The 23,867-nt window shown below is 49.1% G+C and overlaps 1 protein-coding gene across 4 annotated transcripts in view; it reads left to right on the top strand.

Annotated features, from left to right (window-relative positions):
- mei4 (meiosis-specific, MEI4 homolog (S. cerevisiae)) overlaps positions 1-23,867 on the top strand; it is a 338,515-nt gene that overhangs the window by 223,090 nt on the left and 91,558 nt on the right. For 3 of the 4 annotated variants that reach the window (XM_038802812.1, XM_038802840.1, XM_038802830.1), the window contains exon 4: positions 13,680-13,811. The exons of the other annotated variant lie outside the window; for it this stretch is intronic. In XM_038802812.1, the coding sequence (XP_038658740.1) occupies positions 13,680-13,811 (132 nt within the window). The remainder of the gene's footprint in view (positions 1-13,679; positions 13,812-23,867) is intronic. 4 annotated transcript variants of the gene reach the window in all.

Here is a 23,867-nt window from a genome sequence, read left to right as displayed (position 1 = left end):
TATGTCTGGGGCGCCTTCTGATTCGGCTTTTCTCTGCGTGGTTACGGGATTCATGGGTGCGGTTATGGTCTGAGCTGTGGGGGGTTGGGGTGCCTGTCGTTTCTGCTGTGCTGCTGGCGCACATGTTCCCTGAACATAACGCTGTGCTGTCTCACTTAATTCCTGCCAATCTGGGGCATTTTCCCCATCTAACTGTGTTCCAAAGGTGCTTTGGAAGCCATTCTGCACCGAAAGCAGAGATTGCAGTTCCGCAATCTGTTTCCTGCATTTCGCGTGGTCAACTGTGCTTTGTCTTTGTTCGGTCGTTGCAGCATGGAGTGCTCTCAAAGCTGCTTTGAGATCAGAACATTGCCTCTGCAATACCTCCACCTGCTTTTCTGATTCCTGTCTTATCAGAACGGCACGTTGCACGTCCTGATAGGCTTTCTCATACTGGGTCTGGGAACTGCTCAGATGAGCTAGACAAGACTGGTGAGCCCTCTTGGCATCATCCACCTCTCTATCCTTCTCTGCCAACTTCCCTTTTAGATCCAGATTTTCCTTCTCGATGCCCCTGACATCGACCTTACTCATCCTATTCCTCTCTTCTAAATCTGTCCGGAGCGTCCTGATGACCTCCTCTGCGCCTCGCAACTGTGCCAAACAGGACACAATCGCCATCGGCTTGCGTGCTTTACTTAGGTTCTTTTTGTGTATTTGAGAGAGGTTCTCCCACCAAGTATGACCTATACTCCCGGGACCTGTCTCCTCATTTGCACAAAATTCTTTCCAAAGGGGCCATCCCTTTCCTTGCAGATACTTGCGGAGTTCCAGCTCCCACGTGGGACACTGGCCTATCCTGCTACTGCTGCTGGTCGCTGCGACCACAAACCTTTCTGGGTCTATCAGACGTTCCATTGCCTGCATGGCCATTTTCTCTGACTCTCTTTTTTTAATTTGGAACAGGGGGTGCTGGGGTTGTGTCTCACGAAACGGGTACGGCTTATGCTATGTTCCGTTCACAAAACTACCGAAAGTTTGTCGCAACAAAAAGCTTTCAGTTTTACCTTACAGCCCTGTTAGTACGCATGCACTAAACACACTTCCGAATTACGCTTATTATTTTGAACACCTTGAATACTTGTGATATCTTTCTTTCTCTGTAATTTGGAGTTCCAATTCAAATTTCAGGGTCCTGGACGGTGTGGGGTTTCCACTTACAACCGTGTCCCGCCAGGGAGTCGCCACTAAATGTTGCACGTTTTACTGTGGTTGTAAAACGCGTTTATTGGAGTGTATTAACACGCCTCCGTATTCGACGTGTGCTTAACACTACTAGGCTCTGTTCTATGTATTTATTCAGCTCTGGAGTCGCCAGGTGCCGTATAGACACCGTCACAAGTATTCCAAGGTCAAGTTCAAAGTAATAAAGACGATACACCGATTAGTAAGGTTCAAACGATCAATATTTATTATACAGTAATAATAAATACTCATGCACACACTAAGAGACTAAGCTATAACTAAACTTAAGTGATCAGAATACTTATCTAACAGGAACAGGCAAGGTCAGAGAACGAGGCCTTCGTCCTGGTCTTGTACTGCAGCCTTCAGCAAGCGTTCTGGTACTGGGGGTCTAGTGGGCTTGGATCGCGTAGCGAGCGTTGAACTTACGGTTTCGGCGGCTGGTGCTCAACGGCTGGAGTCAGGATGCAAGATGTCAGTCAGAGCCGGAGCACGGGTTTAACAGTGCGGAGCCGGGGCAGACCTGGGTCGAAGTTAAGCCGGAGCACAAAACAGACCGGGCTATGTGGGGAATTTACCTTTATACCCCTCTCTAATGTCCTTGCCCCCTTCTGGGCGGGCTCTTCCTTTCGGTACCGATTGGAGCGTTTCCAAACGGTTACCTTCGAAATCCTCCAATGCGAGGGCCTTCCTCGGTGTTGGGGGGTGGTTTCGATATTCGTTACTCTGGTGCCATCCTGTCTGCGCAACCAATTAAGTGTTACATTGAGATGGAAATGTTGCCATTGTTCGTGCCTGGATCTGGGCTGCCTCATCAGAATGCTAAGCGCTTTGCCATTAACACCTTTGGCTTGGAGATCTTGCACCTGGCCAGAAACTGGTTTGCTGCTTGCAAAATGCTAATTAGTTGAGAGCAGACTGTCTGCTCTCACTACACAGGCCTTTTCCTCTGTCTTCCATTTTACTTTGGCTCAGTGTCCATTTTGCGTGGCCAGCATGGCTACATGTCCCAAAGCAGTTGATCCCTTTAGGGAGAGTCACACATCAAATATGTCAATTGTTCAGACTGACCAAAAGCACCCAGATCTATCTGAAAGTATGTATTCCTCATAAATTCTCCATATAAGTCATAACCTACCAAATTGTATTCATCTTCCAGATTCAAGAGGAATAATACTGAGAAAGGGGCAGCACGGTGGCCTAGTGGTTAGCACAACCACCTCACGGCGCTGAGGTCCCAGGTTCGATCCCGGCTCTGGGTCACTGTCTGTGTGGAGTTTGCACATTCTCCCCGTGTCTGCGTGGGCTTCGCCCCCACAACCCAAAAATGTGCAAAGTAGGTGGATTGGCCACGCTAAATTGCCCCTTAATTGGAAAAAATAATTGGGTAATCTAAATTTAAAAAAAAAAGGAATAATACTGAGAATGTTGTTAATAATCTGTAGATGTATGTGGACTCATCGACTAGAGAAATGTTTTGTATTGTACTGTGAGGGTGATTGGCCAGTGCAAACACCATGGGCACAAAATTCTGATTTGTAAGCTGCACTGGAGATGACACAGTGGAATCTGAACATCCAACTGAGTACACGTGTGCCACCAGCCACTTACGGCCCAATTTATGTCACATGTTTTGTTGAGAAAGATCCTTGCACATCTACCTCTTGCATGCACCACAAGCAGCTAAAGGGATGCTCTCATCAGGTTACAGACCCTTACTGACTAATGTGATACCCATGCACAAATTTGGACCAAGCAGGCCTTGTCACTTACCAAATATCAAGCATTTAACCACAAGAGGCACCGAGCTCCACTGTTAAAGTTGCCAGTTGGGTATCTGGCCCTAAGATAATTTTGAATAAGATCTGTAAGGCAAAGTCTTTGGAGATAATCGGAGCTGATTTTAGAGGTCTAGTGAGTTACTGGGTTTGACAGGGAGTGCTGCTGCATCCTCTCTTGAAGGATGGAGAATTTGATTAAATTTTCACACAAAGACTGCTACCGGTATGGGGCTTCAGTTGCCGTTTCCCTGGGCTAGCAGCATGACTTTGAAAATAGAGCAGAGACTACGGAGAGAGGAATCTCCGCTCAAATGTTTATGCCAACTGCCAGACCTGCACTCTGACAGTTACAGTAGGTTGTTTGGCAGGCCAGTCTGTTACAGTGGCCATGAGGTATCATCAATAGATCTCCCTGTCAGATTTGTGGAATATCAATTCCCTTATTAAGCGGGCAGGAGTTTGCCCAAAGGGAAATAAGCAGATAGGATGTATCATCATCTGGAAAGGAATAACTTCGGTTGTGGGTAAAATATTGGAAAAGGTTATAAGAGGTTTATAATCATCTTGAAAAGAACAAGTTGATTAGCGATAGTCAACACGGTTTTGTGAAGGATAGGTCGTGCCTCACAAACCTCATTGAGTTCTTCGAGAAGGTGACCAAACAGGTGGATGAGGGTAAAGCAGTTGATGTGGTGTATATGGATTTCAGTAAAGCATTTGATAAGTTCCCCACGGTAGGCTATTGCAGAAAATACAGAGGCATGGGATTCAGGGTGATTTAGCAGTTTGGATCAGAAATTTGCCAAGCTGATAGAAGACAAAGAGTGGTGGTTGATGGGAAATGCTCTGACTGGTGTCCAGTTACTAGTGGTGTGCCACAAGAATCTGTTTTGGGGCCGTTGCTGTTTGTCATTTTTATAAATGACCTAGAGGAGGGTGTAGAAGGATGGGTGAGTAAATTTGCAGATGACACTAAAGTCGGTGGAGTTGTGGACAGTGCAGAAGGATGTTACAAGTTACAGAGGGACATAGATAAGCTGCAGAGCTGGGCTGACAGGTGGCAAATGGAGTTTAATACAGAAAAGTGTGAGGTAATTCATTTTGGAAGGAATAACAGAAAGGCAGAGTACTGGGCTAATGGTAAGATTCTTGGTAGTGAGGGGAGATAGATATAGGACAGATGTCAGAGGTAGGTTCTTTACTCAGAGAGTAGTAAGGGCGTGGAATGCCCTGCCTGCAACAGTAGTGGACTCGCTAACACTAAACGCATTCAAATGGTCATTGGATAGGCATATAGACGATAAGGGAATAGTGTAGAGGGACTTTAGAGGGGTTTCACAGGACGGCGCAACATCGTGGGCCGAAGGGCCTTTACTGCGCTGTAATGTTCTCTGGTTCTATGTTCTATGAACTTAAAACCCATTGCTTCAACCCAGTCAAGCAAGCTGTAGGTCCCGGGATTTTGACCTGAATGCTGTAAGCCGCGGCAGCGGTCTTTTTCGTTATTTTAATAAAGGGATTTGGTGTTGGAAGACTGGCCTTGGTGAGGTTATTGCGTTGACGACAAGGAGTGAATCAAGGTTTTTCTGAGAAAGCTTCATTGTTGAAAACAAGCAGCTTCTCTGGTCAGGTAGAAAAATGCCTCTCTCGGTAAACTTGAACTCTATGATATGGTTCGATTCGATTCCCGTACCATCCTCCCCGGACAGGGGCCGGAAAATGGCGACTAGGGGCTTTTTACAGTAAGTTCATTGAAGCCTACTCGTGACAATAAGCGATTTTCATTTCATGAGCGGAGAAGACTGGTCCCAATACACAGAATTCCTGTGTTACTTCTTCTGGACTAATAATTTTGAAGGAGATGAGAAACAGAAATTTATATGGTTGACAGCATGTGAGGTCCCGACATTCAGTGTGATAAAAAGCCTGATCTACCCAAATGTCCCACCTCAAAAACGTTTGCCGAGTTTATTGACTTGGTGAAAAGCCATAATGTCCCAGAACCCTCGGTTATTCTCCAAAGATACCAGTTTATTATAGCGAGGAGAACCCCAGGGGCTTTTGGCCAGATTGCAGAAATTGGCAGAACATTGTGAATTCGGACCACCCCTGACCCAAGTGTTGTGAGACAGATTAGTATGCAGAATAAACAATGTGATGACTCAGAAAAAGTCATTGGCAGAACCTAAACTGGATCTAATAAAAGCCATTGAAGTAGCTCTAACACTGGAGAATGCAGAAAAAAGGTGTCAGGGTTCACAAGGGACATCGGGCAGTCATATCCTCTGGTTAGGGGGAGGGGCCTGGTGCAAAAGTAACCATTCCTCCACTGAAGCTGCCTGTGTAAATAGGATGCCAAGCAGCCCATCATGAAAGCAGAACTCAGCCCACGTCACCTGGCAATCAAAGAAATGTTCTGACATGTCAGATGATGGGCTATTGTAAGCACATCCATGGCCCAAATTGAAGACCTGGACACCAAGTTAGCAGGTGACCAGACGGTCACGAAGTTGAATATATGCCATGAGTATCTTCAACTGGAATTAGACGAGCCCTCCTGCAAGTATTGTACAGTCAACACACGCAAGGGCCTATGCAAATATACTTAGTTGCGTTTTGGGATCTTGTCAGTGTGCGACATAGTCCAGCAGATTATGGAGAACATACTTTAGGGGTTACCCAAACTGCCGCTATTTCAGATGATATCCAAACTCCAAAACTTAGGACTTGGCTCCTCACTCTGCAGCTGGATCCTCAACTTCCTGACCCATAGACCACATTCAGAAAAGATAAACAACACCTCCTCCACGATATTCCTCAAAACTGGGGCCCCACAAGGCTTCGTACTTAGCCCCCTACTATACTCCTCATCGAAACACGACTGTGGCAAAATTTGGGACCAACTTCATCTGCAAGTTTGATGATGACATGACCGTAATGGGTTGGATCTCAAACAACGTGAGTCACAGTACATAAGGGAGATAGAAAACCTAGTGGCATGGTGCAACAACAACAATCTGTTCCTCAATGTCAGCAAAACTAAGGAGCTGGTCATTGACTTCAGAAAGCAAAGTACTGTACATACCCTTGCCTGCATCAATGGTGACGAGGTGGAGATGATTAACAGCTTTAAATTCCTAGGTGTACACATCACCAACAATCTGTCCTGGTCCACCCATGTCGACTCTACCACCAAGAAAGCACAACAGTGCCTATACTTCCTCAGAAAATTAAGGAAATTCGACATTTCCACATTGACTCTTGCCAATTTTTACAGATGCACCACAGACAGCATCCTATCTGGCTGCATCACAGCCTGGTATGCAAACTGCTCGGCCCAAGGCCGTAAGAAACTACAGAGAGTCGTGAACACAGCCCAGTCCATCTCACAAACCTATCTCCCATCCATTGACTCCATCTACACCTCCCGTTGCCCGGGGAAAGCGGGCAGCATAATCAAAGACCCCTCCCACCCGGGTGGTACTGTCTTCCAACCTCTTCAATTGGACACAACATACAAAAGTCTGAGAGCACTAACAGATTCAGAAACAGCTTCTTCCCTGCTGTTACCAGACTCCTGAATGACTCCTCTTATGGATTGAACAGATCTCTCCACGCAACTTCTCTACTGTGTAGCACTGGAGAACCCCTCCAGAGCGGTCCAGGCATCTGAACCGCATCTTCAGGATGCTGCAGCACTGCTCGATCATGCCCATAGTCGCGGCATGGGCGTCGTTGTAGCTGGTCTCGGGGTTGGTCTGTGGCCTTCGGATAGGCGTCATCAGCCATGACCGCAGTGGATAACCCCTGTCGCCTAAGAGACAACCTCTCACCCGCAGGTGCGTCTCGAAGTTGTCAGGAATTATCGAGTGTGTCAGGATGAAGGCTTTGCGCACACTGCCTGGGTATCAGGCATAGACATGCATGATGTGCAGATTATGGTCACACACCAGCTGCACATTAATTGAGTGGGACCCCTTTCTGTTTGTGACGACCGGCACGTTATGAGCCGGTGCTCGTAGGGGAACATGCATTTCCCCGATCACCCCGTGGACCTTAGGCACCCCAGCGATGGCGGCAAAGCCATCCTGGTGGGTTCGGTTCACATTGAATTTGATATATTGTGCCGACCGGGAATGCAGGACCTCCGTTACAGCGCAGATGCAACTGTGCACCAATGTCTGTGAGATTCCGGACAGGACCCCACAGCATAAAAGTACAGGGCGGCTGTCACCTTGACAGCCATCGGGAGCGGGTGTCCTGCTCCATAACCCCACGGTTCCAGGTGCACCATGATCCGGCAGATATGCCGCACGGTCCCTCTGCTCAGCCAGGGTCTTTGAAGGCAATACATGGTTCTCAAAATACAAGCGCTGCAGGTGCACATAAGGCCTCATGCGGTGCCTCCTTCCCACCTCCTCTTCAGCCTGTTGGGTGGCCGGATGTCCATCCTCACTGGCTGCCTCCTGTTCCTCTGGGGTGGGCTCCGCTGCTGCGGGGCCCTCCCTGAGCAGCTCCTGCTCATACAGCCTCAGTGCATCCCCCAGGGCTACAGCGGCCAGGATGTAGACCATCAGTCCTGGTTGGATTCCGAAGTTCATTGCCTGAACGGGTGAAAAGCAGACATGTTAGCATTACACGCACCCCAGTGCTCAACCAGGTACAACGGGCTACACGGTGGCCCCAGCCCGCACTGCAGCCCCTGCCCCCGCATGACCCTCTCTTCCCCCCCCCCCCCGCCTCCCCTCCCCCCATCATCTCCACACCCCCCCATCATCTCCACACCCATCCCCGGCCCTTTCCCTCGCACTCTGCCCTCCGCACCGCACCCCTGGCCCCATCGGTGCCTGGCACAGCGTGGGCTTCTAGCCCCGGCACCCATCCTTGCCGACAGGGGTACCGGTGACTGTCCCTACCCATACCAGTGGTACGCTCTGCGGCCCCCACTCGACGCCCTGCTTTTGGGGCTACTGTGACCGTTGCCCTTGGATGGGCCACATGATGCCCGCTGATGGATGGTGTCTAGTTGTAGGTGGGGGGAGAGGCTGGTGGGGTAGAGGTGGGTGGAGGAAAGGGTTGTGTGGGGTGGAGGTTAATGGGATGGAGTTGGGGATGAGGTGGGAGTTGGTACACTCATATGGCCGGTGTCTCTGCGGAACTACCTGCCACAGTGGGTGGTCAATGGGCTGCACAACAAGATGGCTGCCCTGTAGGCCGCGGTCCATACCTGCACACTGCCCTTTCACAGGTGTAGAGTCAACGGCATATCAAGAGCTCCACTGGTGCAATGCCCATCGTGGCATGCGGTATCGTAGGCTAGAACAAAAGGAAAACCCACCAGGTGAGTGTCCAAGGATCTAGCCGTCAGCTTCTTCACGCCCAGCTTAATTGTTTGGACCACTCTTTCGGCTAGCCCGTTCGAAGCCAGGTGGTGGGAAGCAGTCCTCACGTATCGTATCCCGTTGGTGGAGGCGTGCGTCGCAAAATCCACGCTTGTGGATAGAGTGCGATTATCGGATGCCAGTACCTTTGGAATTCTGTATACATTGAAAATCCTGCGTAGTTTTCCACGGTGGCCTGGGCGGTTATTTCCTGCATCTGCACCACTTCCAACCACTTAGAGTGAGCGTTTACCGGGAGGTGGAGCATTGCCCCCTGGAAAGGGCCCGCAAAGTTGATGTGAACCCAGGCCCAAGGCCTTTAGGGGCAATCCCAAGGGTGCAGTGGGGCTGCCGGGGGTAATTGATGGTGCGACTTACATTGGGGGCATCGCTTGGCTACTTTAACGTTGTGTGCGTCGATGCCGGGCCACCAGACGTAACTCTGGGCGTGAATCTTCATTGTAGACAATCCCGGGTGTCCATTATGGAGATCTAGTAAGAATGCTGCACGTCCACGCTCGGGGACCACCATACAGGTGCCTCATAAGAGCACATTGTCTTCAGTGCTCAGTTCTTTCATCTTCCCCATATAAGCTTTCAAGTCTTCAGGCAGAGACCGGTGCTCGGCCCCACACTGCACCATGTACTTGATACTGTGGAGCTGTGGGTCGATCTGGGTCCAGCCATGAATGCGAGATGCAGTGACCGGTAGTGAGTCCATGAAATAGAGAGCAGCTGTTACCTCATCGGCTGTAGGGGGAATAGGTGGCTTAGTGGGCTAAGTAGGTGGCTCAACGCGTCCACACGGGGTATGTGGGCCCTGGAGCGACGTTCCAATGCGTAGTCATACGCTGCCTGTATTAGTGCCCAGTGTCGGCCGATCCTTGAAGAGCCCCAGAACGGGATTGTGGTCCATCAGAAAGGTGAAGTGGTGCCATATACTTAGTGGTGGATGTTCTAGCGGGGAATACAGTTCTTCTTTCTCCACGTATGCGTACTGTTTCTCCACATCGGCCAATGTCCTAGACGCAAATGTGGTAGGTCACTTGGAAAACCGTCTTCCATTATATGGACTAGCACGGCTCTGACGCTGTAAGGGGATGTGTCGCAGGTCCGTAAGAGTGGCCTAGAGGTGTCAAAATGAGTAAGCAGTCTCGCAGGGGAAATAGTTTTACTCTGGCAAGCGCTGCTTATTGCTCGGTGCCCCACACCCAGGGTTGTCCTTTCTTTAGTAGTCTGTGGAGGGGAGCCAATGTCATGGCTAATCTTGGGAGGAACGTTCCATAATAATTAACTAGCCCCAAGAAAGCCCGAAAATCGTTGCCACCCGGGACCGGGGCTTGACAGGTGGCCTGAACCTTCATGGTGCAGACCATGGCGGTCAAGAGGTTCACCGCCTCGGCTGTGCTGAAGACCCACTTCTCACGGTGGAGGCGGACGCCTTCCACTTAAAAGCATTATAGCACTTCAGTCAAGTTGAGGGCCAGGACTAGCTGGACATATGCATGGCTCATATCTTGCTTGGTGAATGTACATCCACCACTGAGTTTGACTTACAGATCATAGAATTTTCAGTGCAGAAAGAGGCCATTCAGCCCATCGTGTCTGCACTGGCCCTTGGAGAGAACATTCTACTTCAGCCCACGACTCCACCCTATCCCTGCAGCCCAGTAACCCCTCCTAACCTTTTTGGATACGAAGGGCCAATTTAGCATGGCCAATCCTCCTAACCTGCACCTCTTTGGACCAGATCTTTGATCCTGGGGACTGGATAACGGCCTAAGCGTGAAGCCCAGTTTACTGTCATTTTGTAATCCTGCAGCGAAGCACCGACCCATCGGGTTTTGTATTACTGGTACGACCGGTGACACCCAATCAGAAAATTGTACTGGCTTTAGGATCCCCAGGTTTTACATGCGGTCCAACTCCACATTTACCAACATTCAGGCAGTATGTCTTCTAGAGCTGTGATTAAGGCCTGTAAAGGTGAGATCATCGTTTATTTTAACTATTTACTTGTTTACAGAGTTATGGCAAATTGAATATTATTTATGTAAGGAGCTTGCCTAGGTGTAGATAATTTTTGTTTAGTTCTAGCTAAGCAGGTCATGGGTCATCTTAATGGGAGGAGACTGGAGAATGCCTCAAGTTCGGGCTACTGATGATGTAATTAATGGGAGGAGCCATGTGTATCTAGTTTTGTGGTTTACCATAGGATTTGAGTCTGACCAGACAAAAGGATTTTCAGCTTATCCTGTAAGGGACTTTCAGCAGAGGTCTACAAAGAGAAGCAAGTAACCCTGATTGATAATTTTATTTATAAATGGTATTTGAACTGTATTGGGTTGCGTAATTGGAATATACAATGGCAAGTGTAGATAGTCAATTGAAGTTTTTGTTTTCCTTTTATTTAAGAACTGTTAATTGCAAAGCTACTGCTGTGTCACTAATGTGATTGATTCTGTGTTTAAATTGAAATTTGTTTCAACGTAAAAGATACCTATTGGTTAGTGCTATCACCCCTGTGGTTTAGTCGTCTTCCTTCACAGTCAATTGTAAATTGTTGGAATTCTCATACAAGAGTGCTAACAACTCTTTGTAGTGCAATCACACACTTCCTATAGTGCGGTGACCACAACTGTCCACAGTACTCCAGCTGTGACCGAACAAGCGTTTTTTACAGCTCCATCATGACCTTGCTCTTGTACTCTATGCCTCTACTAAATAAAGCCCATATCCCTTATGCCTTCTTAACCACCTTATCTGTCTGTTCTGCTGCCTTCAGAGATCTTTGAACAAAGACCCCAAGGTCCCTCTGGTCTTCTTTACTTTCTAGTGTCCTACCATTCATTGCATTGCTAGACCTCGCAAAATGCATCCATTCATGTTTTTCAGCATTAAATTCTATTTGCCACTGCTCTGCCCATCTCAGCAGCCTGTCTACATCATCCTGTAATCTCCAGGTTTTCCTCTTCGCTATTTATCACACCACCAATTTTCGTGTCATCTGCGAACTTACAGATCATACCTCCCACATTCACATTCAGATCTTTAATGGACGCTACAAGGGACCCAGCACAGATCCCTGTGGAACACCACTGGACACAGGTTTCCAGTCACAAAATCAACCTTCAACCATCACCGTTTACCTCCTGCCAGTAAGCCAATTTTGGATCCAATTTGCCAAACAGTATAGCGCAAAGAAAAGTACAGCCCTCCAAACCTGTGCGACCATGCTGCCAGTCTGACCTAAAACCTCCTACACTTCCGGGGTCCGTATCCCTCTATTCCCATCCTATTCATGTATTTGTCAAGACACCGCTTAAATGTCACATTCGCACCTGCTTCCATCACCTCTTCCAGCAACGAGTTCCAGACACCCATTACCCTCTGTAAAAACCTTCCCTCGCACATCTCCTCTAAACTTTGCTCCTCACACCCTAAGCCAATGTCCCCTAGTAATTGGCATTACCAGTATGATGCCTTTGTCACTTCCGCAATGTAGGTCGATGTCCGAACCCTTTGCCCATCTCTCCAGACATCCCTCTCCCAGTGGCACTCACCTACCCTCCAGCTGTGGACATGTCCCTGGGACTGTGACCCTTCCCCTGGGTGTTCGAATGTTGGCTGCTGCGTGTGTGGGGTTGCTTCCTGCAGTGTTCAGGCACAGTGTCCATGCAACAAGGTGTGATTGGGATGCTCGGCAATGACTTCCACATGGTACATGGCCCACCTACCCACGGGAATCTACTTGGGTTGTGTGAAGTGCTCACCTAACCACGATTGCCAATTCCCTATTGGCAACAGCCTTCAGCCGCATGACCAAAGGCCTCGGCAATCAATGGGGGTTATGGGTGTCCAGTGAGGCAGACGATCAGGGACAAGGGCCACCCCTGGAATGGGTAGACATGCACCAGGAGTTGGTGTGGTGCTGCCCCCTCCCCCCTCCCTCCCCCTGCCGAGCACTGAGATGGCAAGCCAGTACCCCCAGGCTCTTTGCCTGTGAGCAATTATGGGTACTCACCTCTTTGGGTCCTCGCAGCAGCCCTTCCGCCAGGTTCATAATTTTGAATCGGCGCCAGCGTGACCACTTGCTGGGAAGGCCAATGAATGACAGGAGGCTATTGGACATGAGGTGGCATCTGTTAATTGTATGGAAATCGGGCTTAAGTGATGAATATTTTGGTTTCTCAACACACTACGGCGAGATCCCGATTTTGCCTACGGGTGTGGGCTGGTTGCATCGCAAACTGTCGCCTGGCATGGTTCTCTTTTTTGACCTCTCCCGCTATGCACCAGCCTCGTTTCACGCGAGTGAGAGCACAGTGAGGCCGGAGAATCATGCCAAAAGTGTCATTTTGGGTGAGCTTGGCAGGGTATTTCCCGTCGTCCTTTTGGTGATATCCAGACCTGGATTCACCCACAATTAGTCACCCACACTTTTCCTCCGGTCTAGCCCACACTTAGAAACAGTGGAGATCTGAACTCACCGATGAAACTGGCTGCTCAGAGATCGGGGTGCAATTTTGAAATGGTTCTTCAATCTCCCAGTAAGCTTAAAGGTCCCCCACACCCCCAAACATGTCATCCCTCTGCAGACAAGGGCATTGCCCGCTCCATACCCCCCAAATGAAGGCACCTTGCTATGGGGTTTCTGAGGGTCCCCCCTTTTATGCCCACCCCCACTCCCCCTTTTAAGACACCTCCTTCACCCCTCCAATTTTTATGAAGCCCTTTCATACCCCTCTTGTGCCCCTTTCATGGGCATGTCCGTCCTCAGCCCCGACACTTGGCAATGCCAACCTAGCACCCTGGCACTGCCTTGCATTCTGCTGGCATCCTGGCAGTGCTAAGTTGGTGCTGCCAGGGTACCCAATGGGAGTGCCCAAGTGTTGCTCTGTCCCCGACTGCCTGGAGGCTCCAGAGTGGCCATCACGCCTGGTCTCTACAAGTGGTACTAATCGGTGCCCAGGTGAGGCCTTGCCAGTGATTCCCCGGTGCAGGGAGAATGCGGCCTCAAATAGGCTACGTATATTTAAATCACAACATGCCGAGCGCCGCGGGTCAAGTGGTTCTTGCGCCCGGCGTGAAGCCTGATTTGGGCCTACCCCGCAATGCACCCGTCTCACCCGGTGGTAGAATTGCAGCCAATAGGTCTGTACATTCAAAATCTTTAAATTGTTGCATAGAACCCTGCCAATTTCTTAATTTGTGTTACATGTCTGTATTCTTCTCTTGTTCATTTCAAATCCGGTGAACATCATTCAAGTGTTTCATGTGTTCATCTGCTTAGTTTCAGGAGCAGGAATTGTTGGCTGACCTTCTCATCATACTTGGACAATGCCCGTCAGTCAGCACTCAAGTTTTTGACAAACTTCTCTCAGGAATTAATTGCTTCATAGATTATCTTTGGAAGATACGTCAGGTACTGAATTCACATTATTGCTCTGATTAATCAACATTCTCATACATTGCCATTTAAACAAGTTGTCACTTAGAAACAAGTTGTCACTTAGATTCAAGCTATCCACTAGATTTAAATCAGATAGCTATTAAACTAAGAATATTACTCACTGCCTGATTTCAACCTTGGTACGTTTTGGATAGCAGGATGAATGCAAAACTGGCTCAATTGGAATCATAAAATGTTTATAGTACAGAAGGAGGCCATTCAGTCCATATTGTTCGTGGAGGCCTATTGAGGAATATAAAAACTGACAATAAGAACTTCACTAAATATATGAAAAGATAGGGAGTGGTCCAAGTGAACATAGGCCCCTTGGAAAATGAATCTAGGGAGATAGTTAGGGGAACAAGGAAATGGAAGAGGAGTTAAACAAATATTTAGCATCAGTCTTTGTGGTGGAAGATACTTAGAAAATTCCATTATAGTAAAGAATACAGGGGAGGAATTAAATACCATCGCCATCACTAGACAAATAGTACTGGACAAACTAATGGAGCTAAACACAGATAAGGCCCTGACCCTGATGGCTTGGATCCTAAAGAAATAGCAAGAGATAGTGGATGCATTGATTGTAATTTTCCCCAAATCCTTGGATTCTGGAGAAGTGCCAGAGGATTGGGGAACTGCCAATGTGATGCCCCTACTCAAAAAGGGAAGGAAAACGCAGGTAACTTAACCTCTAATATTGGAATCAATCATTAAGGAAGTAATAGCAGAGCATTTGGAAAATCATAATCTACTTGAGCAGAGTCAGCATGGTTTCATGAAAGAGAAATCGTGCCTGACTAATTTATCAGAATATTTCGAGGAAGTTTCAACCAGAGTGAAGAAAAGGGGAGCCAGTATTTGGACTTCCAGAAGGCATTCAACAAGGTACCTCACAAAAGGTTAAGTCAGAAGTTAAGAGCCCATGGTATTGGGGGCAGTATATTGACATGGACAGAGAATTGGCTAATGCACAGGAAACAGCGAGTGGGGATAAGGGGTTCTTTTTCAGGTTGGTGACCTGTAACCAGTGGATTCTACAGGGATCAGTACTGGGATCACAACAATTTATACGAATAACTTGGGGGAAGGAAGCAAATGCACTGCACCCAAATTTGCAGATGACATAAAAATAGGTGGAAAGGCAAGTTGCGAGAGGGATACAAAGTTTGCAAAGATATTAATGGGTTAAGTAAGTGGTCAAAAAGTTGACAAATGGAGTATAATGTGGGAAAATGTGAAGTTCATTTTGGAAAGAAGAATCAAAGAGAAGTATTATTCAAATAGAGAAAAACTGAAGAAAGCTGCAACACAAAAGGATTTGGGGGACTTGTGCACAAAACACAGAAAGCTAGCAGACAGATGCAGCAGGCAATCAAGCAGGCTAATGGAACGTTGACCCTTATTTCAAGGGGGTTGAAGTATAAGAGTTGTGAAGTTCTGCCGCAACTCTTGTTACACCACCTTGGGCTAGTGCGTGATTGATTCGAGCCCTACAAAACCCGGAGTCCCAACTCAGGTGAATTAATCAATAATTCACAGAATATTTGGCCCTTCGATTGCTTAATAATTTATAGCTACCAGGTTTGTAATTTTCGAAAATAAATGTTTATTTGTAACAAAACAAAGTTGAAATATGTAGTAATTATAACAGAATATCGGCTGGCTAATCTACTACTCTATTTTCCCTTCCCACTCTTTATCAAAACACAGACACACGGCAGACATACATAGAGGAGGGGGAGGGGTAGAAATGATAACTGTTTAAAGGCGAAAGATGAGTGTCCTTGTGTCCGATGTTGAAGTCATTGCAGCAGGCTGTCCTCCCAGGATGCGTAGAGATCGAAGCCACCAGTGTAGTGTTAGAGATGATCTTCTGACATAGGCCAATTCACAGTTAGGGTCATAGGCCAATTCACACCAGTCACTCAAATTAAAGGTGCAGTCCATCTTAAAGGCACATTAATTATCCATGTACAAAAATTGAAATAGTAACATAACATTAAAAGGAAAGAAACAAGGGACACAAACAGGGATAAACAGGAGGATCCTTACAATGTACAAGGTACTGGTGAGGCCGCAACTGGAATACCGTGAGTAGTTTTGGTCCCCTTATTTAAGGAAAGTTATTGTATCATTGTAGGTGGTTCAGTGAAGGTTCACAAGGATGACACTCGGTATGGAGGGATTGTCTTATGAGCAAAGGTTCAACATGTTGGTGTGGTGAACGTATTGCATTAACCATTCACCATGTATTTCACTGTATCATGCTGGTGCCTTTGTGGGCTCCACCCCTTGAGGGGAGGTATAAAGAGCAGTAGCTCTGTAGGCGGCTCGCACTAGTAGAGCAGTCACAGGCAGGTACTTTTCTAGTTGATTAAAGCCACAGTTTACATCCACTCTCTGTTTCTCGTAAATTGATGGTCGCATCAATTTAATTGACTACAACACCGCAATGGAATCGGCCCTCAGACCTGACCGACTGGAACTCGACCTGCAAGCCGTGGAGGCGAAAGGGATTTTTTCGTACTGGCTCCGCTATTTGGAGGCCTACCTCACCACCTCCTCCTGGCCTTCCGTCTCCGACGACCAGAAGCTGAGCCTCCTCCACGCCCGGGTGAGCCATCGAATCTCTGTACAAATCGAGGAAGCCTCCACCTACACAGACGCCCTCGCGATGCTGAAGCGCCTATACACAAGGCCAGTGAACGAGGTGTATGCGCGGCATCTCCTCACTACTCGCCGCCAACGCCCCGGGGAATCGCTGGAGGAGTACCTACTCGACCTCAAAGTCCATGCGCGAAGTTGCAACTACCAGGCCGTTACGGCCGCTCAACATATGGACCTCTCGAACGGGACACCTACGTGGCTGGAGTCGGGTCCAACTACGTGAGACAGCGCCTACTCGAGAAAGGTGCCCTCGACCTGGAAAAGACGGTAAATCTAGCCTCCTCCCTAGAAGTAGTGTTCCAAAGACTCAACACGTTCCCGTCTGATTACGAGACCCCCTCGTGGATCCCAACCAGAGAGTATCCCAGGCCTGTGCTGCGCGGCTGCCCGCCCAACACGGGGGGGGGGGGGGGGGGGGGGGGGGGGGGCTACCTTGCTATTTCTGCGGCCAGCATCAGGACCCCAGGCAGCGTTGCCCGGCTTGGAACTGCAGCGACTGCAGAAAGAAGGGACATTTCGCTAAAGTTTGCCTGGCCAGATCCAAATCCTCAAAATCGCAGCCCCTGCTCTCAGACTCACAGGCCCGCAGACCACGCAGTGTGACAGCTTGCCTGCCGGCTCCGCATCCCCCTGGACCTGTCATCAGCTTCGTGTTGTCCGTGGGGGCAGCCGTCTTTAAGCCCGCACAACGTGTGCGATTCAAAGGGGGTCGCCATCTTGGCCATCCTTGCCCACGCGGCCCGCCACGTGTGACTCATGGGGGCCCATCTTGGATGCTATCTTCCGCCCGACACATGCGACCGACGGGGGCCGCCATCTTGGCTGCCATCTGCAACGCCGCACGACACGTGTGACCGACGGGGGCAGCCATCTTGGGACCACCCCAGCACCTCCGGCCACGCCGGCTACCCGCAACTTAGCGCGGTCAGTCGCGACCCAAACACGTCCGGAGCTCCATGATGGCCGTCCTGGTAAATGGACACGAGACGCCTTGCCTGTTCGACTCCGGGAGCACGGAGAGCTTCATTCATCCAGACATGGTAAGGCGCTGCTCGCTCCCAATCTTCCCTGCACATCAGACCATCTCCCTCGCTTCTTGGTCGCACTCGGTGCAGATCCGGGGGTGCACTACGGTAACCCTCACAATACAGGATACCAAGTACGCTGATTTCGAGTTATATATACTCCCCAACCTCTGCGCTCCTCTCCTGTTGGGACTGGACTTCCAGTGTAACCTCAGAAGTCTAACTCTGAAGTTCGGCGGGCCCCTACCCCCACTCACTGTATGTAGCCTCGTGACCCGAAAGGTCGACCCTCCCTCGCTCTTCGCAAATCTCATCGTCGACTGTAAGCCAGTCGCCACCAGAAGCAGGCGGTACAGCATCCAGGACAGGACTTTCATCTGGTCCGAGGTCCAGCGACTCTTGCGGGAGGGAATCATCGAGGCCAGTAATAGCCCCTGAAGTGCTCAGGTGGTGGTCGTCAGGACCGGGGAAAAGAACCTGATGGTTGTAGATTACAGCCAAACCATAAACCGGTACACGCACCACGATGCGTACCCCGTTCCCCGGATCGCAGACATGGTTAACCAGATCGCACACTACCAGGTGTTCTCCACGGTGGATCTGAAGTCTGCGTACCACCATATCTCAATCCGCCCGGAGGACCGCCACTACACGGCCTTTGAGGCAGACGGCTGCCTTTTCCACTTCCTGCAGGTCCCCTTCGGCGTCACAAACGGGGTCTTGATCTTCCAAAGAACGATGGACCGAATGGTGGACCAGAACGGGCTGTGGGCCACATTTCCGTACTTGGACAACGTCACCATCTGCGGCCATGATCAACAGGACCACAACACCAACCTCCAGAGATTTCTCCAAACCGCCCAAACCGTTAACCTCACTTATAACAAGGCAAAATGCGTTTTCCGTACAACCAGAATCGCCATCCTCGGCTACGGCGTGGAAAACTGAGCTCTAGGACCCGACCCCGACCTTATGCGCCCCCTCCTGCAACTTCCCCTCCCCCACTGCCCCAAGGCCCTGAAAAGGTGCCTCGGATTCTTTTCCTATTACGCCCAGTGGGTCCCCAACTACGCGGACAAAGCCCGCCCATTAATCAAGGCCACCATCTTCCCACTGGCGGCCGAGGCCCGCCAGGCCTTCAGCTGCATCAAGGCAGATATTGCCAAAGCCGTGATGCGTGCGGTGGATGAGTCCGTCCCCTTCCAGGTGGAGAGCGACGCATCAGAGGTCGCCCTCACTGCTACCCTTAACCACGGGGGCAGGCCAGTAGTATTTTTTTCACATACCCTCAAAGCCTCCGAAATTCTACACTCCTCGGTCGAAAAAGAAGCCCACGCCATCGTGGAAGCTGTATGCATTGGAGGCACTACCTCGCTGGTAGGAAGTTTACTCTCGTTACCGACCAACGTTTGGTAGCCTTCCAATGTTTGGTAGCCTTCATGTTTGATAATACGCAGCGGGGCAAGATCAAGAATGATAAGATCTTGAGGTGGAGGATCGAACTTTCCACCTATAATTACGATATAGTATATCGTCCTGGGAAGCTCAACGAGCCCCCAGATGCCCTGTCCCGCGGCACGTGCGCCAGCGCGCAAGATGACCGACTCCGGGCCATCCATGATGACCTCTGCCACCCGGGGGTCACCCGGCTTCTCCACTACATCAAGGCCCGCAACCTGCCCTACTCCACCGAGGAGGTCAGAGCCATGACCAGGGACTGTCCAATCTGCGCGGAGCATAAGCCGCACTTCTGTCGACCGAGTAAGGCTCACCTGGTGAAGGCAACCCGGCCCTTTGAGCGTCTCAGTATTGATTTCAAAGGGCCCCTCTCCTCCACCAACCGCAACACACATTTCCTCAACATCATTGACAAATTCTCCTGCTTCCCCTTTGCAATCCCCTGCCCCGACATGATCGCGGCCACTGTCATTAAAGCCCTACATAGTGTCTTCACCCTGTTCGGTTTCCCCACGTACGTTCACAGTGACCGGGGCTCGTCGTTCATGAGCGACGAACTGCGTCAGTACCTGCTCGGTAAGGGCATCACCTCGAGCAGGACTACCAGTTATAACCCCCGAGGAAACGGGCAGGTAGAGAGGGAGAACGCGACGGTCTGGAAGACCGTCCTCCTGGTCCTACGGTCTAGGAATCTCCCAGTTTCCCACTGGCAGGAGGTCCTCCCCGATGCACTCCACTTTATTAGGTCCCTCCTTTGCACGGCCACAAACCAGACCCCTCATGACCGCCTGATTGTTTTCCCAAGGAAAACCACCTCAGGGGTCTCGCTTCCGTCTTGGCTGAAGACACCGGGGCCCGTCCGACTCATCAAACACGTCAGGAGCCATAATGCGACCTCCCTAGTCGAGAGGGTCCAGCTCCTTCACACCACCCCCCCAGTATGCATACATAGAACACCCCGACGGCTGACAGGATACAGTTTCCCTCAAGGACCTGGCACCCGCAGGTTCCACTACCACCGCCACCCCAACTTACCCCACCCAACCTATGCTGACCAGCGCCCACACCCCTACATGGCACCCGCCCTCCATTCCCCCTTCACCGACCCACAGGAATGAAGCTCCAGCAGACACGTTCTTGGAGTCCGCGTCTGTGCCCGCAATCGGGACTTCACTTCCCATGCCTGCACGGATGCGTTCGACACCGGGGCCAGCTGCGATACCAGAGCTTCGGCGATCACAGTGTACGATCCGGGCGCCGGACAGGCTGAAGCTCTGAACCCTTCACCCCCGCCGGACTTCTATTTTTTAAACAGGGGGTGAATGTGGTGAACGTATTGCATTAACCATTCACCATGTATGTCACTGTATCACGCTGGAGCCTTTTTGGGCTCTGCCCCTGGCTCCGCCCCTTGAGGGGAGGTATAAAGAGCAGTAGCCCTGTAGGCAGCTCTCACTAACAGAGCAGTCGCAAGCAGGCACTGTTCTAGTCGATTAAAGCCACTGTTTACATCCACTCTCTGTTTTGCGTAAATTGATGGTCGCATCAGTTGGGACTTTACTTCAGAAGAATGAGAGGTGATCTGATTGAAACATATAGGATTCTTAAGGGGTTTGACAGAGTAAATGCTGAGAGGATGTTTCCTCTCACGGGAGAATCTAGGTCCAGAGCGCAATGTCTTAGAATAAAGACATTTTTAAAAATTTAAAACTGAGACTGGGAGGAAGTTCTTCTCTCAGAGGGTTGTGAGTCTTTGGAACACTTGCCACTGAGAGCTGTGGGGGCAAAGCCCTTGTGTATATTTAAGGCTGCAATAGATACACTCTTGATCAGTAATGAAATCCGGCGTTATGGGGAAAGTGGACTTGAGATTAGCCATGATCCTTGGCCTTGACATCGATCATTATGAAGTGCCTTGTGTAGTTGGTCATGAGGCAAATCAATTCCATACTCCCAGAATGCCATAATCCACTGTAATTCACATACCACCATAACCGGTCCACAGCAGATGCCGTCTCCCTGGCCTTATACCATCCCTAGAGCACCTTGACAATAAGGACTCCTACATCAGACTCGTATTTATTGACTTCAGCTCGCCCTCAACATCATAATCCCAGCCAAACCCATATCAAAGCTCCAAAATCTGGGACTTGGCTCATCCCTCCGCAACTGGATCCTCGACTTCCTGACCCATAGACCACAATCAGTAAGGATAAACAACCTCCTCCAGGATACCAGGGCCCCGCAAGGCTGCATACATAGTCCCCTACTGTACTCCCTACATCATAGAAATATCATAGAATTATCATAGAATTTACAGTGCAGAAGGAGGCCATTCAGCCCATCAAGTCTGCACGGCCCTTGGAAAGGGCACCCTACTTAAGCCCCACGCCTCCACCCTACCCCCTTTATGCCCGTAACCCAACCTAACCATTTTGGATACTAAGGACAATTTAGAATGGCCAATCCACCTAACCTGCACATCTTTGGACTGTGGGAGGAAACCAGGGCACCCGGAGGAAACCCACGCGCACACTGGGAGAATGTGCAGACTCCACACAGACAGTGACCCAAGCCAGGAATCGAACCTGGGACCTTGGAGCTCGGAAGCAACTGTGCTAACCACTATGCTACCGTGCTGCCCTATACATGGGACTGTATGGCATAATTTGGATCCAACACCATCTACAAGTTTGTTGATGACAAGGCCGTTGTTGGTTGGATCTCGAACATCAATGAGTCAGAATACAGGAGGGAGGAACCTAGTGGAGTGGTGTAACGACAGCAATCTCACCCTCAACGTCAGCAAAACTAAAGAGTTGGCCATTGACTTCAGGAAGCAAAGAAGTGAAAATGGTTGACAGCTTTAAATCCCTAGGTGTGCACATCACTAACAATATGTCCTGGTCTACCCACATCGAAATTATGACCAAGAAAGTACAACAGCGCCTATACTTTCTCAGGAAACGTAAGGAAATTCGGCATGTCCATACTGACTCTTACCAATTTTTACAGGTGCACCATCGAAAGCATCCTCTCTGGCGGTATCACAGCCTGGTATGGCAACTGCTCGGCCCAGGACCATAAGAGACTTCAGAGAATCGTGAACATAGCTCAGACCATCCATTGTCTCTGTCTATACCTTACACTGCCTTGGGAAAGTGGGCAGCATAATCAAAGACCGCGCCAACCAGGGTTATTCACTCTTCCAACTTCTTCCATTGGGTAGGAGATAAAAAGTCTGAGAACACGCACTAACAGATTTAAAAACAGTTTCTTCCCCGCTGTTACCAGACTCCTGAATGACCCTCTTATGGACAGATCTGATCTCTCTACACATCTTCTCTACTGAGTACAACTGCACTCCAGTATGCTTCAGCCGATGCATGTGTCTATGTATATACATTGTGCATTTATGTATGTCCTATGTGTATGGAACGATTTGTCTGGACTGGATCTGTACACAGAACAATACTTCTCACTGTAACTCGATGCACGTGACAATAAAACAAATCCAAATCCTATTTAATGATGGAGCCGGCTCGAGGGGCTGAACAGCCGACTCCTGTTCCTATTTCATACAGTCTGATGAGGAAGCAATTTACCAGTGCCAATACCCAGCATTTTCTCTGTAGCCTTGCAATATTGATACTTTTCTGTTAAGGATCCAGACTCTTTTGATAACCTTGATACACCCTGCCTCCACCACACCCTCAGGCAGTGCATTCCAGATCCTAACCATTGCGCGGAAAGGTTTTCTCAATTCCTTAGAAAGCTAGCCTGAGGTATCTTAACTCGTATGGCACATTAAAATTGCAAAGGCATTGTTTCTATCCTATCCACTGAAACATCATGAAACGCTGTCCCAACCACCACTATTCTCCCTCCCATCCAACCCCTGCCCCACCCCTCTACCCCAATTTCTTGACAGGGCCATTTGTGCAGGAATTCGCCTGTTTTGGCTAGTTATTGCAGTTTCTTTGCTGGTAAAGCAAATTGCTCATACATTAGTCACAGACAAACACCCCCCCACCCCCCCCCTCCCCCCCGCACTTCTCCCACATACCTCTTCGGTTCTCTGAGACTTCCCTGAGGTCCTGCTCAAAAAGGTTAATGTGAAGAATAAAGTTCTCTTTCAAGCCAGTGGCATGAGGATCCAGAAACATTGAACCCACCAGATATGGAGAAGCATTGCTCAGATTTCTGGCTCTAATAACATCGCCCAATACATGTGGTCAGTGCAGGAACTGCTTATATGATTTCTCAACAGTAATAAGGATGAGTGTAACTCTTCATTTTTCAACAGTGCTTTGTAAGATCTTCCTCCTCCTCCACCACAATTCCATTTTTTCTAATATATCATTCACTCACCATTTTATTTTCTTATTGTAAATACATAATCATTGTTTTGTTTCCAACTCAGCAATTATTGGAACAAATATCTTCTCACTTGGCAACTTTTTGACGCTAGCCACCTTTCTCATCACTTCCTCATTACATTCCACATCCAGCTTTCAATTTGACTCTTCCGCATCTTGATTACTTCTTTCTCCTTCTCCCTTTTAGTGTCTGCGCATCAAGCCATAGTTCCACACATCACTCTCCTTTTTCCAGGAGACTGTTCATAACCCTTTCCCTGTCGCTCCGTAGAACAAAAGTTCACTGCAGCAGAAGAGGCATTCGACTGGGGAGGATGACCCAGCTCATGGTGCTGTCACACCTGAAACAGCATGCATTGGAAATCTGTGTCTCCTCTAAAGTTGTCAGAATATGAGATTTCCAGCTGAAGAGTTTTGTGATCAAATCTTCTGGTTGCTACTTGCACTTCTTGATGAATCACGATAAATCTTACAATCATTCAATGCGACTGTATCAA

This window comes from Scyliorhinus canicula, chromosome 1 (genome assembly GCF_902713615.1).
Source record: "Scyliorhinus canicula chromosome 1, sScyCan1.1, whole genome shotgun sequence".
NCBI lineage: Eukaryota > Metazoa > Chordata > Chondrichthyes > Carcharhiniformes > Scyliorhinidae > Scyliorhinus > Scyliorhinus canicula.
This window is presented reverse-complemented; position numbering and strand designations above follow the sequence as displayed.